This window comes from Solanum dulcamara, chromosome 3 (genome assembly GCF_947179165.1).
Source record: "Solanum dulcamara chromosome 3, daSolDulc1.2, whole genome shotgun sequence".
Taxonomy (NCBI): domain Eukaryota; kingdom Viridiplantae; phylum Streptophyta; class Magnoliopsida; order Solanales; family Solanaceae; genus Solanum; species Solanum dulcamara.
In genome coordinates this window covers 77,202,229-77,216,856 of record NC_077239.1, presented here as the reverse complement: position 1 = coordinate 77,216,856, position 14,628 = coordinate 77,202,229, and the positions used below count along the sequence as shown (strand labels likewise).

General features: G+C 31.8%; 3 protein-coding genes across 3 annotated transcripts; all 3 read right to left on the bottom strand.

The window, feature by feature from the left end:
* Positions 1–1,226: 1,226 nt before the first annotated feature.
* LOC129881838 (putative F-box/LRR-repeat protein At5g02700) lies at positions 1,227–2,415 on the bottom strand. The gene has a single exon (XM_055955946.1). The coding sequence runs from the start codon at positions 2,408–2,410 to the stop codon at positions 1,397–1,399; it is 1,014 nt and encodes a 337-aa protein (XP_055811921.1). The 5' UTR covers positions 2,411–2,415; the 3' UTR covers positions 1,227–1,396.
* Positions 2,416–3,908: 1,493 nt separating this feature from the next.
* Positions 3,909–7,005, bottom strand: LOC129881837 (geraniol 8-hydroxylase-like). Its single transcript, XM_055955945.1, has 2 exons — positions 5,952–7,005; positions 3,909–4,788 (listed from the first exon to the last, which is right to left on the bottom strand). Exons 1-2 carry the CDS (start codon positions 6,840–6,842, stop codon positions 4,189–4,191), a joined length of 1,491 nt encoding a protein of 496 aa, XP_055811920.1. The 5' UTR covers positions 6,843–7,005; the 3' UTR covers positions 3,909–4,188.
* A 3,808-nt stretch (positions 7,006–10,813) lies between these two features.
* On the bottom strand, positions 10,814–13,917 carry LOC129881836 (uncharacterized). The gene is made up of 5 exons (XM_055955944.1): positions 13,854–13,917; positions 13,688–13,748; positions 13,256–13,444; positions 12,956–13,141; positions 10,814–12,751 (listed from the first exon to the last, which is right to left on the bottom strand). Exons 2-5 carry the CDS (start codon positions 13,728–13,730, stop codon positions 10,986–10,988), a joined length of 2,184 nt encoding a protein of 727 aa, XP_055811919.1. The 5' UTR covers positions 13,731–13,748; positions 13,854–13,917; the 3' UTR covers positions 10,814–10,985.
* Positions 13,918–14,628: the final 711 nt, after the last annotated feature.

The window sequence follows — 14,628 nt, the reverse complement described above, 5'->3', positions numbered from 1 at the left end:
ACATGTATTCAAGAGATGGTGCTTGGATTTTAACACGCTGGTCACCACTAATCCTAATGGAAACCAACTTGATCTTTCGAAGATTCAGCTGCTCAATCTTTTGCAATCCAAAACAATCCTCAATGGTGACATTAACAATTAAGGGACAACCAGTGAGTAGAGTCTGAAACATGTTTTCGTCTAAATAAACTAATTAATTAGAGAAAACATTCTCAAAGAAATGCAGTTCGTCACACGACTAGATATTGAAACACTCATCAGATAGATCACGACACAAAATCAATTTTGTCAAAGATTTTGCTGCCAAAATAGTAAAAATACACAAGGGGTATAAATATAATTTAGGAAAGACGAGAGGATCACTATACACTAGATCTATTACACCATTCTGAAGAGCAATGCCAAGACACTTATCGATTAAACAGAAAACTTCAGAGTCGAAAAGTTGCACAATTTAAACTTGTCTATAGGGACTTGTCTGTGATTCTATCTTTGTATATGGGATAGAAGCATCTGTATGAACCCTAATAAGCAGGAGAATCTCCAAAATATATGGGGCCATACAAAATTTCTTTTAGTATAGTTTGTCGACCTAGAATCCTTGTGAAACCAATATCATTTACTAAATGCAGATGAAAATAATTGATCATATAAAACACTCAGAATGGAGGGAGTATCACATAAGCCTAAATTTGTATCAGTTTTAACAATACAAAGTCTCACGGGTACCTGCAACTATATTTATCTGTCGAATTTCATGCTACCAATAGGAATTGAATCAACAAATCATATAAACGGATCCAATGCAAAAACCAGAAGTGTTGTAAAATGGAGCTCGAGTTTCATGCTATCAAATAGCAGATACATAAGTGTCAACGCAGTAAAATTAAAGCATATAACTAGGACAACAAGAGGATCCTTTAACACAAATCAGTTATCACTGAGGCAACTAAGAGGGAAATACCAACTCCCGCAATAAGTGCCATAGTAAATGGTCAGAGTGACAACTGATATGAATCCTTATTTTTTGAGCTCATATACTAAATGGATCATAATGAAGTACTACAACTTATGTTTATCTCTAAAAGCAGTGGATCCAGGTCCATAGACATCTATTTAGCGCACTCCTACAAAAAGATGCACAGACCACAGAAGTCTAAAACAAAACTGTATACAACATAAACTTTTAGGTTGAAAAGCCAAGAAGAAAATTTTAGGTCATCAAGTGCACAATCATAAAACAGTTTCTTGTTTCAAAATATATCTTGTTCCATTCTGTATTTTGAAGCACAGAAGAACATCTATAAGCCGAGCCTGCGAGATATAATACAAGTATCTCAAAAATTGAAACAGAGAAGTAGCTACAAGAATTTGCAACAGAGATAAATTAATTGTATCACCAATCTAATAAAAACTGAAATTTATTCCTCTCGCTAAGGGTCCTTATTGCCTTCTTTACACTTTTGAGTTCCACACGATGCCATCTCAAATCTCCCCAATCAAATGTATAGACTTTTACTTCTTTTAATTGACTCGAACTCTTCATGTACATTAAACGGTCCATGAAACATGCAATCGTTTTACCATTTGACTCAAGGAAGAGTCTCCTAGGATGACACTTCCATTGCAAATTAGCATCCACAAAAGTCGCAGGAATTAGATTTCCCTTATACACAAGTGTCACCAAATTTGGAGCATCAACAATATCCAACTTAGGAAACACTTCGGGATCAGTAACATAAGACAAGTGTTCAAGAGTTGGTGCTTGAATTTTAACAAGCTGGTTACTACCTTTCCAAATTAAAACCGACTTGATCTTTTGAAGATTATTCAGTAGCTCAATCTTCTCCAACCCGTAACAATTATCAAAGATTAAGTTGACAATAAAGGGACAACTATTAAGTAGCGCTTGAAGCGTGTTTTCGTCTAAACATACAAAAGATAGAAAAAGCTTTCTCAACGAATTGCACTTCACCACACCACTAGATAACGAAACACGCTTCAGATTACAACCCCTTAAAACCAATTCTCTTAACGATTTTGATGCCAAGATTTTGAAAATAGGCAAGGGGTATGACGTATTGCTAGGAACTCCAAAGACGAGATGTTTTACACCATTCTGAAGTGCAATGTCAAGCCACTTATCAAACAGAGGAAAAATTAGACGCAAATAACTAGAATCTGATAATTCAAACTTTTCAATAGCGATTTTTCCTTTCCGATATCTCTCCATGATATTATCCACTATTTTCATATTGTATTTGCGATGATTAATTGTGAAATTCAAATTGGGAAGAGTCGACCACGCCTGTAGCCATGTTTTGGAGACAACACTCAATTGAGCTGCTTCCGTAAAACTAAGGTAAGAAAGTATTTTGTGAATGAGACATTCAGGCAATACATCAGCCATGATTGAGAAGTTGGAATCATCCAAATTAGAATCAACTATACACAAACCCTAATTATATATGCATGAAATCAGCCTCAAAAGAAGGAAAGTAAATCTTTTCCTATTTTTTTGGACCAATCGGAAAAGTAGTTATAACTATCCTAATTTAATGATATAACAAATTATCAATTTACCTTAAATTAAGGAATTTTTTCTATGTATATTATTTATTTTAACATTACTCCTAATTTTTCATGTAAAATCAATATTAATAGTAATATTACATATATGTTTTTATTTGTAATATATGTATGGTGTAAACTTCTTATATTCAAAATATAGCATGTATTTTATGGTCTAAATATAATTTATGGCAAAGTCAGGTTATTGATAATTTTTTAGTATATTTATGAAATAAGTATTCATGGTATAAATTTATTATTCTGAAATTATTTTTTTATAGAAAAAAATTATTACATATACTATATTTTTTTCGTAATTTACACATGTTATAAGCTTTTATATCTAAAAAAATAACATGGATTTTATGGAATAAATATAATTTATGGAAAAAAGTCAGATTATTGTTATATTTTTATATAAATTTATGGGATAAATATTTGTGGTATAAATCATTATGTTGGAAGTACTTTTATGTTAAAAAAATTGGTTATTAAATTTGAATATATATTTCTAATATATAATGAACTTTTTATATCTAAAATACGGTATAAATATAATTTGCGGCAAAGTCAAATATCGTTATATGTTTTTTTTAATATAAATTTATGGATAAATATTCATCGTATAAAATTATGGTATGTATATTTATGATTGATTCTCATGTATATCAGAATTTGCTATTTGAGTTAATATTTTATATGTCATAATTGATAAACACGGAGAAGGTGGAGGAAAAACATAACTAGACAATTTTTAAATAATTATTACAAATACATGACATCATTAATTCATTATCAAATATGACATATAAAATATTAACTCAATTTATGATATGTATATTTATGATTGATTCTCATGTATATTAGAATCTGCTATTTGAGTTAATATTTTATATGTCATAATTGATAATGAGTTAATGTTGCCATGTATTTGTAATAATTATTTTAACATTTATCTAATTATGTTTTTTTTTTCCTTTTTCACCTTCTTCGCGGTTATATGCATCTCTAATTAGCATGTCAGAGTATTTGGTAGAAACAATGTGGCATGATTTGTAAAAAAGTAAAAATGATGAACCGCTTGAAATATTGAAAATTAGATTTTCACTTTTTCAGTGCTACAATTTGTATTAAGAAACCATAAAGAATTTCTTTCTTTTTAAGAGTTGTTTGTTTTTGAAGTTAAACGATGTTTTATTTACTTTCTTGTTCTTAAATTTATCTTCAATCTAAAAAATAAATATAGGAGTCAAAGTTTGCTATGTAGAGCTTTGTAATATCTATAATATATCATGTCATGTTATGGACTAACAATAGAAAAAATTAGACCTGTCCTGCCCTGTTTAGATTCCGTACTGCTCCAAATGTCATTCATACATACATATGTCCACTCAAAGTAAACTTAACTAGAAACTTACTTGATGTAACAAGTGCGATTGAGGGCGCTTATTTTATCAAATTAGGTAAATATATACAAGATCCATCATCCATGTGAAACTCAATATGCTTGCTTATATGTTGCAATATTACACAAGGCTCCACTTTATTACATAAATTCTGTCTGTTTCCATGCCAATTGAAATAATACTTCATTTCCAATTTGATCCATATATAGTCCTATAGTGAAATCGGGACAAGTCGTAAAGGACGTAATTTGCTTACTATAAGACCACTTTTCTCCTCCGCATCCAAATCATTGTCGCCTTCAACAACCCAATCAAATGAATTCAACAACGAACCCAACATTATGGGAACGGTCCTCATTGCCAAAGATATAGCAGGACACATTCTTCGACCAACTCCGAAGGGAATGAGCTCAAAATCATCTTGACCACGAATATCCATATTATTCGAACCCCAAAACCTTTCAGGTTTAAACGCTAAAGGATCCTTCCAAATAGCAGGGTCACGACCAATTGAAAATATGTTCACTATCACTTGTGAACCCTTTGGGACGAAGTAGCCACAAAGTTCAAAATCTTGCTCGGCCTTTCGAGACAAAAGGGGAACAGGCGGGTGGATTCGCAATGTCTCTTTCAAAATGCAGTGCAAATAAGGAAGGCGAACGAGATCGGCTTCTTTTATCGCATTTTTCTTGCCAACCACTTGTGCGAGTTCCACTTTAGCCTTTTCCATTGCGTGCGGGTTCTTCATCAGCTCTAGCATTGCCCATTCTAATGTAGCGGAACTTGAATCAGTTCCCGCAATAAAAAGATCCTACAGTATATGTGTAGATTAATTACTAGAAATTTTATTAATGGTATATAGGGATTTTATATATGATGTAATTGTACTTATACATTTGAAATATCTAAACTAATTACTAGAGCTTGTTTGGTAACAGTTAAGTGATCTAACTTAATGAAAAAACATCTAAATTAAAAGGGGCAATCTGGCTTATTAGTGATTTTTTCCTGTTAGCGTCAATACTCGGATCGCGTGGCTATATAAATACGTAAACCAAGCTTTGACTTTTGTTATGCTTATCAAATTGTCCATATTAAAATCATTCTAATGCTTATTTTTAGTTGATTTTTTCCATAATAAATCGTTAAGTGAGACCCAATAAAGATAAAATAGGGATGAAGTTATTAAATAATTGTCAAATAAGAAAATGTGACCTTTTTTTAGGACACAACTCTAATTGGATATTCCTTATCCTACTTTTTCAAATTACTAGTTGAGATTTGGAGAGAGTTAATAGGACATGATGGTGGATAATGTAAAATAAGTCAAGGTTTGTTAGGATTTTATCCCGAGGATGAAGCTATTAAATAGTTGTCAAATAAGAAAATGTGACTTTTTTTTAGGACACAACTCTAATTGAATATTCCTTATCCTACTTTTTCAAATTACGAGTTGAGATTGGGGAAAGTTAATAGGACATGAAGGTGGATAACGTAAAATAAGTCAAGGTTTGTTAGGATTTTGTCCTGATTTTCTTATTATATTTGAATTTCACTTTTCTCTTAAAGAAAGGTCAAAACATTACCATGTTTGTAAGTTCTTCTTTTCATACCACAACACAATAACATCTACAATATAGTCGTTTGTTTGAGGGGAGATTTATTCTCTATAGTTTTAATATTTTATTATATATATATATTAGTTATTCCTATGTAGGTCAATTGGTCAAATCATATAATAATATTATATATTTTTAGCATAGTTTCTTTATCAACAAATATATAATTGTAAGCTTCTCGTATGACACCCTAATTATCCCTAATTATTTCGACCGCAACAAAACCCATTTATCAACAGATAAAGTAAAAGATAAAGTGATTTCCTGATTTAATAAAAACAATTTCAGACCATTTAAAAAGAAGAATAATTAATTAAGGTGGAGTAGAGCATGCATGCATGCATGAATTACTTACCAGACAAAGATGTTCAATCTGATTTCTATCCATTGCAATATTATTATCATTGCCATCTTTTTCTTCGCTCATATTTAACAAAATATCCAAAACGTCTTTGATTTTCTGCTGCGAGTTTTTTTCCCTTTGGTCCAACCTTTCATCAATAAAATCCCCAAAAATCCGAAACATTTTAGCAGAACTAACGCAAGTGCTTCGATTTATCCCTTGAGGATCGATCGATTTCAGCACAGGGAAGTAATCCACCATGTTAAACTTTCCGATCTGGTATGTAATGCTCCGGATCACATCTTTAAATTTCTTCTCCGATTTTGCACTCAAATCCACTAAATCTGCGGAGAAAATTGTATTCGATAAAACATTTATCGCGATATCATAAGCGACTAAGCCAAAATCCACAGCCTCACTGATTTGGCTGCACCGATGGCAATAAGCAATGAGTTCTGAGATCTTCGAGGACCGCAGATTCTGGTTCGCGTCGAGCTTGTTTGCAGAGAAGATACACGAATTCAATATCGTCCGGAGATTTTTCCGGCGAGTGCTGTCGACCGGTAGCCATACGACGGAGAAATTATGGTGGTTATGAACTTCGACTGCATCTTTGGGTGTTTTACTGGAAAAGACGGAATCGTGTTTTTTGACGGCCTCTTTCGCGGCGGCTGATGAAGATATAACTACGGTGGGTAATCGGCCCAATTTGAGGCTGATTATTGGGCCGTATTTGTTAGCAAGCCTTTCCATGGACTTATAGGGCGGAGCACCGAATATGTTGTGGAGATTTCCGATTAAAGGTAGAGGCATTGGCCCTGGTGGAAGTTTATTATTTTTACGGCCATGGATAAAAGTCCATGAAAGTAATAATAATCCACATATAATGCCTATGTAATACATGTTGATGGATGATTAAGGCACTTGTAAATGCTCAGTAAGTTATTTTACAAATTCAAAATGAAAAAACAACTTGTTTATTAATTCAGTTCAACATATTAATAGGCCATCCTAATTTGTAACATAGCTTTTAACAGTAAACTTCGTAGGTAGACTAGGGATCAAAACTTTGAAACGGTTAGTAGCGTAGAGGCGGCTCTACAGATATGATGGTCTAAATATTTTTAATAAATTCATTCATATTTTTACGTGAAATGAGAATTTAAGAGAAAGTGTGAAAAAGAATGTACTACTCAAATTATTTAATACCCTTTTTATTTGAAAGAATAATAGATGGGTATGAGGAGAATAAAAAGAGAGAATTATATTTTATAAATAACAAGAATTGAATGAACTAGATTTTGAGAAAAGAAAAAAAGGACAAATTTTCTTGATTGTTTGATTGCCTTCCAATTGAAACATGAGAACTTAAAAAAACATCTGATTTATGGACGTAAACATGTGGATAAGTTAATAATCCTCCACAATGAAAATAAATTAGCGGAATAAGATAATTTAATTTTATTAATAAATAATCAAAACTTCAATATTTATTTCAACAAGTGAAAATAGAAGAGAATAAAAAATTTATAAGCATATTCTAATGTAGATAACACAAAAAAATTAATAAAAATAGAGGTACATTTCAAATAAATTTCTAAAATGCTAATTATTTATATAGTAAATGTATTTTAGATTATAATTTAAAGAATTTTTTTATTAATGACAATCAAAACTTGTTTATCTATATATATAATAGAAAACAAGATATAGAAGCTATGTGAAACGTAAATAATGCACGCTACATACATAAATATGTATACATGCTTAATACATATAATCTTAAAATACAATTATAAAATAATAGTGTTAGATATTGTAACAAATTCTTAATGCTAATGAACTTAAATAAATATTATGATAAAATATAAAATCATTTAAACTACAAGTCAAACATCAACGTTAAAAAATAAAATATTATATATGATATAAAAAGATATAAAATAGATGGTGGTTGATAATGTCAAAGGTAAATAAACATTGATGTGATAAATGAGACGGAATGTCTATTATTCAAAGCTCTCATTTTTAAAGCATTGGAAGGTTATTTTGACGTTTTTTTGCAGCAGTTTTTTAGCCTATTGTTTTTTAATTGATGCAAGCAAAATACTATTTGATAAATCTGTCCTTTTTCTAATATTAAGCTCTTGCGTGCAATTAATTACTTCTGTCAAAATATTTTACTTTCAGTCTCTGTGTTACTTTTTAAGTTTGACGGAAATTTATGTATGGAATCTTGAAATTTTTTGAAATGATATTTATATATTTGTAAATTAAGTAAAAAGTAATATAAATCATAATAATTGATATTTTAAAATATTTAAAAAATATATAAAATATTTACGATCAAAGATAGATTTATTTGAATCTTGAAATTTAAAAAGTGTCATATAAATTAAGACGGATGGAATATTATTTAACAATTTCTTGTTATATAAGACTGCTGTGCCACTGTTATCCTCTCCCATCAACCAAAAGCCAGTTATTTTCATCTTCCCTCCTTTAACGAATTTAGCTAGAAATTTACGGGGTGTAACAAGTGCTATATAGGACGCTTATTTTGTCAAATCTTTTATATATATATATATATATATATATATATATATATATATATAAAAGAGAATCTTAGCTGTGGCAACATACAACATTTTTATTTATTTATTTTTTCATCTTTTTCCTTATTTATCTTTTTAGAACCTTTACTTTTTTTCGTTTGCAACTATTCACTTTTTTTTCCTCCTTCCCCGAGCAGTCGCTTCTTTTCTTTTTGCCCTTTTCCAAGCAGTCGTTTTTTTTTGTTTTCTTCTCAACAGTTACTTTTTTAACTTGTCTTTCATTAGTGTCCCGCTCCTTCACCTCTCTTGGTGTTTGGTTTGGTTGAAAAAAATTTCTACAAAAAAAATATAAAAACACTTTTAATTTTCTCAACTCTTCTTTTTTTTTTTCCAAATAATTCTCTATCGTCTGACCATCTCAATTTTAATCATTTTGAATTCTAAATCATAAATTTATTTGCCCCAAATGGAATTACTGATCAACGAACCCATCAAATCTATTAAGATGTGGACTCGTCTTTTTGACCACTCATATATCCATTACTGCCAATCTGGTTCTGATGTCGCTACGGTCGTCGTCATGACCTCTATCTTCGTTGCTTTCATCTTCATCATCATTAATGTCTACCATTATCTTCAAGTTATCATCCGCAACGCAATACTTTATTATTTTCACGTTTTATCCAAAAAACTTGGCAAGAGATGGTATGTATGGTAAAGAAGATTATTTTTCACATAAGTTGATTGTATTTGAGTTGTAAAGGGATTATCCTAGACAGTGGGTGTGAAATACCATTCTGATTCTGATTTAAATTTAAGCTTATACCATTTCACATTTTGATGTGAAATATCATGGTGATTCTGGATTTTAACCAAACTTGTTGGTCTTCTTGTACTCCATGTTGCTTTCGATTGAAAAATTGAAAGTCATTGAATTTTACGTACATGCATTGGAATGAAAGACAACAGACCTACAGAACGGCGTAATGACTAACTCGGCTAACAAGATACTTAATGTATTTGAGTATTATAGTTTCTAAAAATTAATTACTTTCGTACCAAATTATAATTTTTCATGTCAAAAATTCGTGGGATAAACACAGGTATACAAGATCGATGTGGTCAAAGCTTTTCATCAAACTACAAGTTAAATAGTACTAATATTGAAATGGTTTATTTATTCCAATTTAAATGCAGAATTTAAAGTCATGTTTGAATATTTTAGTTTTGGGCTCAAATTTTTGAATATTAAGTGAAAGTGAAGATTGTTTAGTACTTAAATTTTGAAATGTTACATGATTTAACTCAGAGGACTTACGCTTTTAAGGTGCCGCATATGGAAGCTAACTTGGTCATTTTATATTTCTTTATATGAATTAGGCCACTCATAAAGATTGATTGAAGAGACTAAAATTTTCTTTTTTACCTTTAGAAAAGAAAAAATTTATTGTAAATTATTGATGAAGCAATGGCGGGATTGTTCCACCTTAACTAGAGGTCTTGAGTTCGAGCCTTCAGTATGGGTAAAATCCTGTTGGAAGCGCCATCCTCAGATGAACCTGCAATGCATGAGAATACCAGATGAAAAATCAAAAACAAAAAAAATTACAATAGCACATGAGAATATGAAATTTATATAATAATTTAAAGATTAACAAATTTACAAGAGGCAAAAGCTTCATAATATTACGACTATAATCAACAAAAAGTTGTCATATATATATATTCTTAAATAATTGTTAATTTTACAAAAAAAAGTTATTATGCATAATATCGTGTAATATAATATCAAAAATTCTTTTTTTGGTGAAACTGCTGATATGAGAATTGTTAAAGCTAATCGAAAAAATAATATATTACTATAAATTCGATTTATAGAATTACAATTATTATAAAGAGGATGTTTTAAAATTCATTTATCTATTTTTATGACCGCGTGAAGATCGGTAATTTTTACTAGATAGGTAAAATATACAAGTTCCATCATCAAATGCATGCTTTTATTTTGCATACACATAACTCTTTGATCTCCAATATGCATTGTGATTTTAAGTCTCATAAATTCCTTGTCATGTAGCAGGGAAAATCTATCAGACACCATTGATTGATATCCATTGATTGATATGAAATACACGTGCACCGGGACTCAATATCAGTTGATACATGAAAAAAATGGACTATTATTACAATCAAAGGCAGCTAATTAAGCTACCTAAGTTAGAATAATGTCTTCTGATATGCAAAATATTGTAACAAACCAAAAGAGAAGAAAACAAAACAGGAAGTAAAACTTATAGTCATCACTCAGAAATTCCCTGGCTAGCTCACTCTCACACAATTTTTTCAGTATAATACATACTATACATGGTCATAACACTCCATTGTGATGAAAAATGCCACATGAAAATATCTTTAATATGGTGAAAAAACCAATCAATTGGAAAAAAAAAAAGAATCAAAAAACATAACACAAATTTCTTGTTGAGTTTGTTCAATAATGAGTAGCTGTTGTGCAACATATGCAAGTGGTAAAGAAAGATGGCCTAGGCTTGCGTTTTCCTCTCCCTTTTGGTGAAGTTAGAGAAGTTTCCTTTTCTTGTGATGCCTGCAATTCCTCTCCTTTCATAACAGCAACATGGACCTGTTGTGTTTCAGATGTAACCTTTAGATCGCCATTTTCTCCTTTGTTTGACAAGCCTAAAAGAGGAGCACTGGAAATGTCAGAATCACTTCTTTCCACTCGAATAGTCTTTTCTTCGACTGCTACTGCCTCGTAGTCTAGTGAGTTTCTGTTGTGTTCAATTCTCATAGTTGAGTTTGGGAACTTTGCATTGGAGCCAAGTGATAAGCTTCTTGTAGGAGTTTTCTCTGGACAGAGAAGTGGAGTTTGATCTGATTCAGAAGATCTTCTGTGAATACCAAAATCGAAGCTTGGAGACTTTCGAAGGTCAATTCCGTTGCTTGATTTCTCTGGGATCGTTTCGAGACTTAACCTTCCAATACTCTCTGGTGCTTTGGAAGGGGTTTCATAATGAAAATTTGGCACCTTTTGATCAAAATCAGATTTTCCATTGGAATATGTTAATGTGTCAAGACTTGGTTGAACATTCTGTGTATTTTCTGTCTCAGCAAAGTCTGCAATTTTCGGTATCTCTATTTCTGATATATTGAGTTCGAAAACACTAGAGTCCTCAGTAACAACAAATTCACAGTTATCGTGTTCTCTCAAGTCTGTGTTGCGTTCTTTCTGAGCTTCGACAGACTCAAACCCCTGTATTCTTCCATCCACATATGCTATATCGACACCATTTTCCGGTTTTGATGGCCCCAAGTGCAATATGCACTCCTCCCTTATTTCCTTTTCACTAGACTTCTCAACTCCTTCCTTTTCTTTTTCAAGAAAACCATTTTCTTTTGTAGTTGTTCCAATGAATTCGGTAGGGAGTACTCCAATTTCAGGCACCATTTCAAATGTTTCTTCAAAATGCACATGTTGTTCTACTGGTGGCACGTGATCATGATAAAGAATATCAGGTTGAATATTTATGTCGCTCCTCGCCTTATCCTCCTCAATTGAATAATCCATTACACTATCAGTGTTAGTGTTGTTTCCTGGTAGTTTTTCCTCCGTAGCCTCTATGGGGTGTGATTCAACTGAAGGAGCTGAATTGTCATTCTGCATTTCAGGCACTGCCTGCATAAATGCCTCAGGTTCCTTCGGATCACATTTCTTTACTGTGTTTTCTGATTCATTTGATGTCAATTCAGTCTCTGGAGTATGAACCATGCATTTGCCTTGTGTCTCAATAACTGCTCCAAATGAACTCGATGGAGTAACCCGTGGACTGTCTGCCAACAGTGAGCCTGTAGCATCACTTTGACTGGACTCCACTTTAGGAGTTTCATCCAAATCAACTCTAATTGAGCAACTATTTTCAGCCCTCATAATCTCATGTTTCTCCTCATTTGCCAAATCTTCTATGGCATCCAATTCTCCCATCAAGCATGCGTCTTGTTGAGTGGTTACATTTTGATCATTGGCATCAGCAACAACAGTCTTATCTGCAAGTGAAATTTCAGAGCTGATCAACAGAGTTTTATTCTCATTCTGTCCTGATCTTCCGTCCTCTGGAGTTTCTTGTTCCTCACTTGGCGATGAATTGAAGTGTTCTTCTACTTTATCAGTAGCAACACTCGAGGATTCAACTGGATCGGACTCCAAGACTTCATCATTTGATAAACTTCCTTCCGCCTCACCTAATGTAAGTTTTTACCAATTAGAAAGAAATTCAAAGGGGTTTCATTTCTTGAATACTTATCTATTTGGTGTCTACATGACTATTCCATTACCAAAACATAAGTTATAATCAAAAACTTAAACTTTCGGGTGGTGGGATGCACAAACAGCTTAAATATAGACAAGGGTATATTCAGGTTCTAAGATGACAAGAAGATTCTGACCTTTCTTTTTGCATGCTTGGTCATGAACTGCATCATTTTCCTCCAAAATTGACTCCATAAGTTGATCAACTTTTTGCCCATATTGAGAAGTATGTGTTTCAATATTAGTGACTTCACTCACTATGTCATTAGCACCTGTTTGAACTTCTGAACACTGCTTAATCTGTGTCTCTCCCTTATCTTCATCTTCATAAGAAAGTTGAATGGCGTTCTCTAAGTAAAAGACGACTACCATAAAACAGATATTACTAAAGAAGAAAAGCTAATTCCATAACCAAGAAAACAGTAGTGAAAAATAACCTGTTTTGTCATCTTCAGAGTTCTTAAGCTGAAGTTCTTTATCTGTTGAAGTGTCAAAAGTAGGCAAAGCTGCAGCTTTCTCATGATAATCTTTGCTTTCACCTTCTGGAGTTATGTTGTTTTCTTCTTTAACACCATTTGCATTGCCAGCAGTTTCGCCTTTCTGTTGAGCGTCAACTGCAGCATTCTCTGCTCAACACAAATCAATAAACACATCAAACAAACAGAATCTTGGAATTCTAAACGAAAAAGAAACAATCTTGAACTTCAAATAATCATCAAACACATCAAACAAACAGATTCTTGAAATTCTTAAGGAAACAATAACAATCTTGAACTTTAATCAATCATGAAACACATCAAACAAACAGACTCTTGAAAATTCAAAAAAAAAGAAGACTAATCTTGAACTCTAGAGCTGTTCTGTTTTACCTTGATCTCCTGATGAATTTGTGTTCCCCATCTCATTTACCATACTCTAACTATCCAAGTCCTTCAATAAAACAGTGCTTCAATTATATTTTTTTTCAATACATGTGTCAAAGATTATAGTATGTTTAAAATAAATAAAAATTTAGGGGTCCAAAAACATTAATACCATGATGATGATGACAACAGTGATATTCACATGCTAATAGCTAATATTAGAGGACAGCTTAGACCTTTTTAAACATGCCAGTGTGTTAATAGTTGATTAGTGTGGACACCTCAATTAATATTTGCTTCAACAATAAGCCTTTAGAAAGATGTGCCACAAAAACAAGAAAGCAAGTCCATAGAAGATTTAAGTGATATATTTTTCTTGTTATAGGGACATTTCTTGATGATGAGCTTGAGATTCTGGACTTAAAAAAAGTAGAATTTTAACTAAAGAATGTTCTCTTTTGGGGACACAAGATGCTTCATTTACTAATCTTTAAACTAATTGTTTTAGCCTGTTTTTTTTCCCCAAGTTCATGAGAGATTTTGGCAATTTAATATGTGTACCTATGCCAAACCAAGTACAAAATTGCATTATGCGGCTTGATGCTTGGGTTTTATGGGACACTAGCTTATTTGTCAGCTAATATTACATAAAAACATCACATTGCTTATGTTACTAACTTTTAATTCTGGCATGATCATTAAACATAAGCAAAGTAACATATTCATATGATGATATATTTTTTACTTCCTAGCTAAAAAAAAATAAAAACTAAATACTCTCTCTGTTTCAGTTTGTTTTTCCTATTTTTCTTTTTAGTCCATTTCAAAAAGAATGCATCTGTCATTTTTTGACAACTTTTTAATTTCAATTTTTCACGTAAGACCACAAGATTAAAGTGCATTTAGTATTTTATATATTTTTAATTTAAAACCACAAGATCCAAAAG

Bases quoted from the DNA above. Each gene is read 5' to 3' on its own strand.
- LOC129881836 (XM_055955944.1), bottom strand. From the start codon at position 13,730: ATGGTAAATGAGATGGGGAACACAAATTCATCAGGAGATCAAG. The intron at 13,142-13,255 runs GTTATTTTTCAC...TTTCTTATGAAG, and splicing joins CTCTGAAGATGACAAAACAG to ATGAAGATAAGGGAGAGACA. The intron at 12,752-12,955 runs GTCAGAATCTTC...AACTTACATTAG, and splicing joins CCAAGCATGCAAAAAGAAAG to GTGAGGCGGAAGGAAGTTTA.
- LOC129881838 (XM_055955946.1), bottom strand. From the start codon at position 2,410: ATGGCTGATGTATTGCCTGAATGTCTCATTCACAAAATACTTTCTTAC.
- LOC129881837 (XM_055955945.1), bottom strand. From the start codon at position 6,842: ATGTATTACATAGGCATTATATGTGGATTATTATTACTTTCATGGACT. The intron at 4,789-5,951 runs GTAAGTAATTCA...CATATACTGTAG, and splicing joins AGATTGAACATCTTTGTCTG to GATCTTTTTATTGCGGGAAC.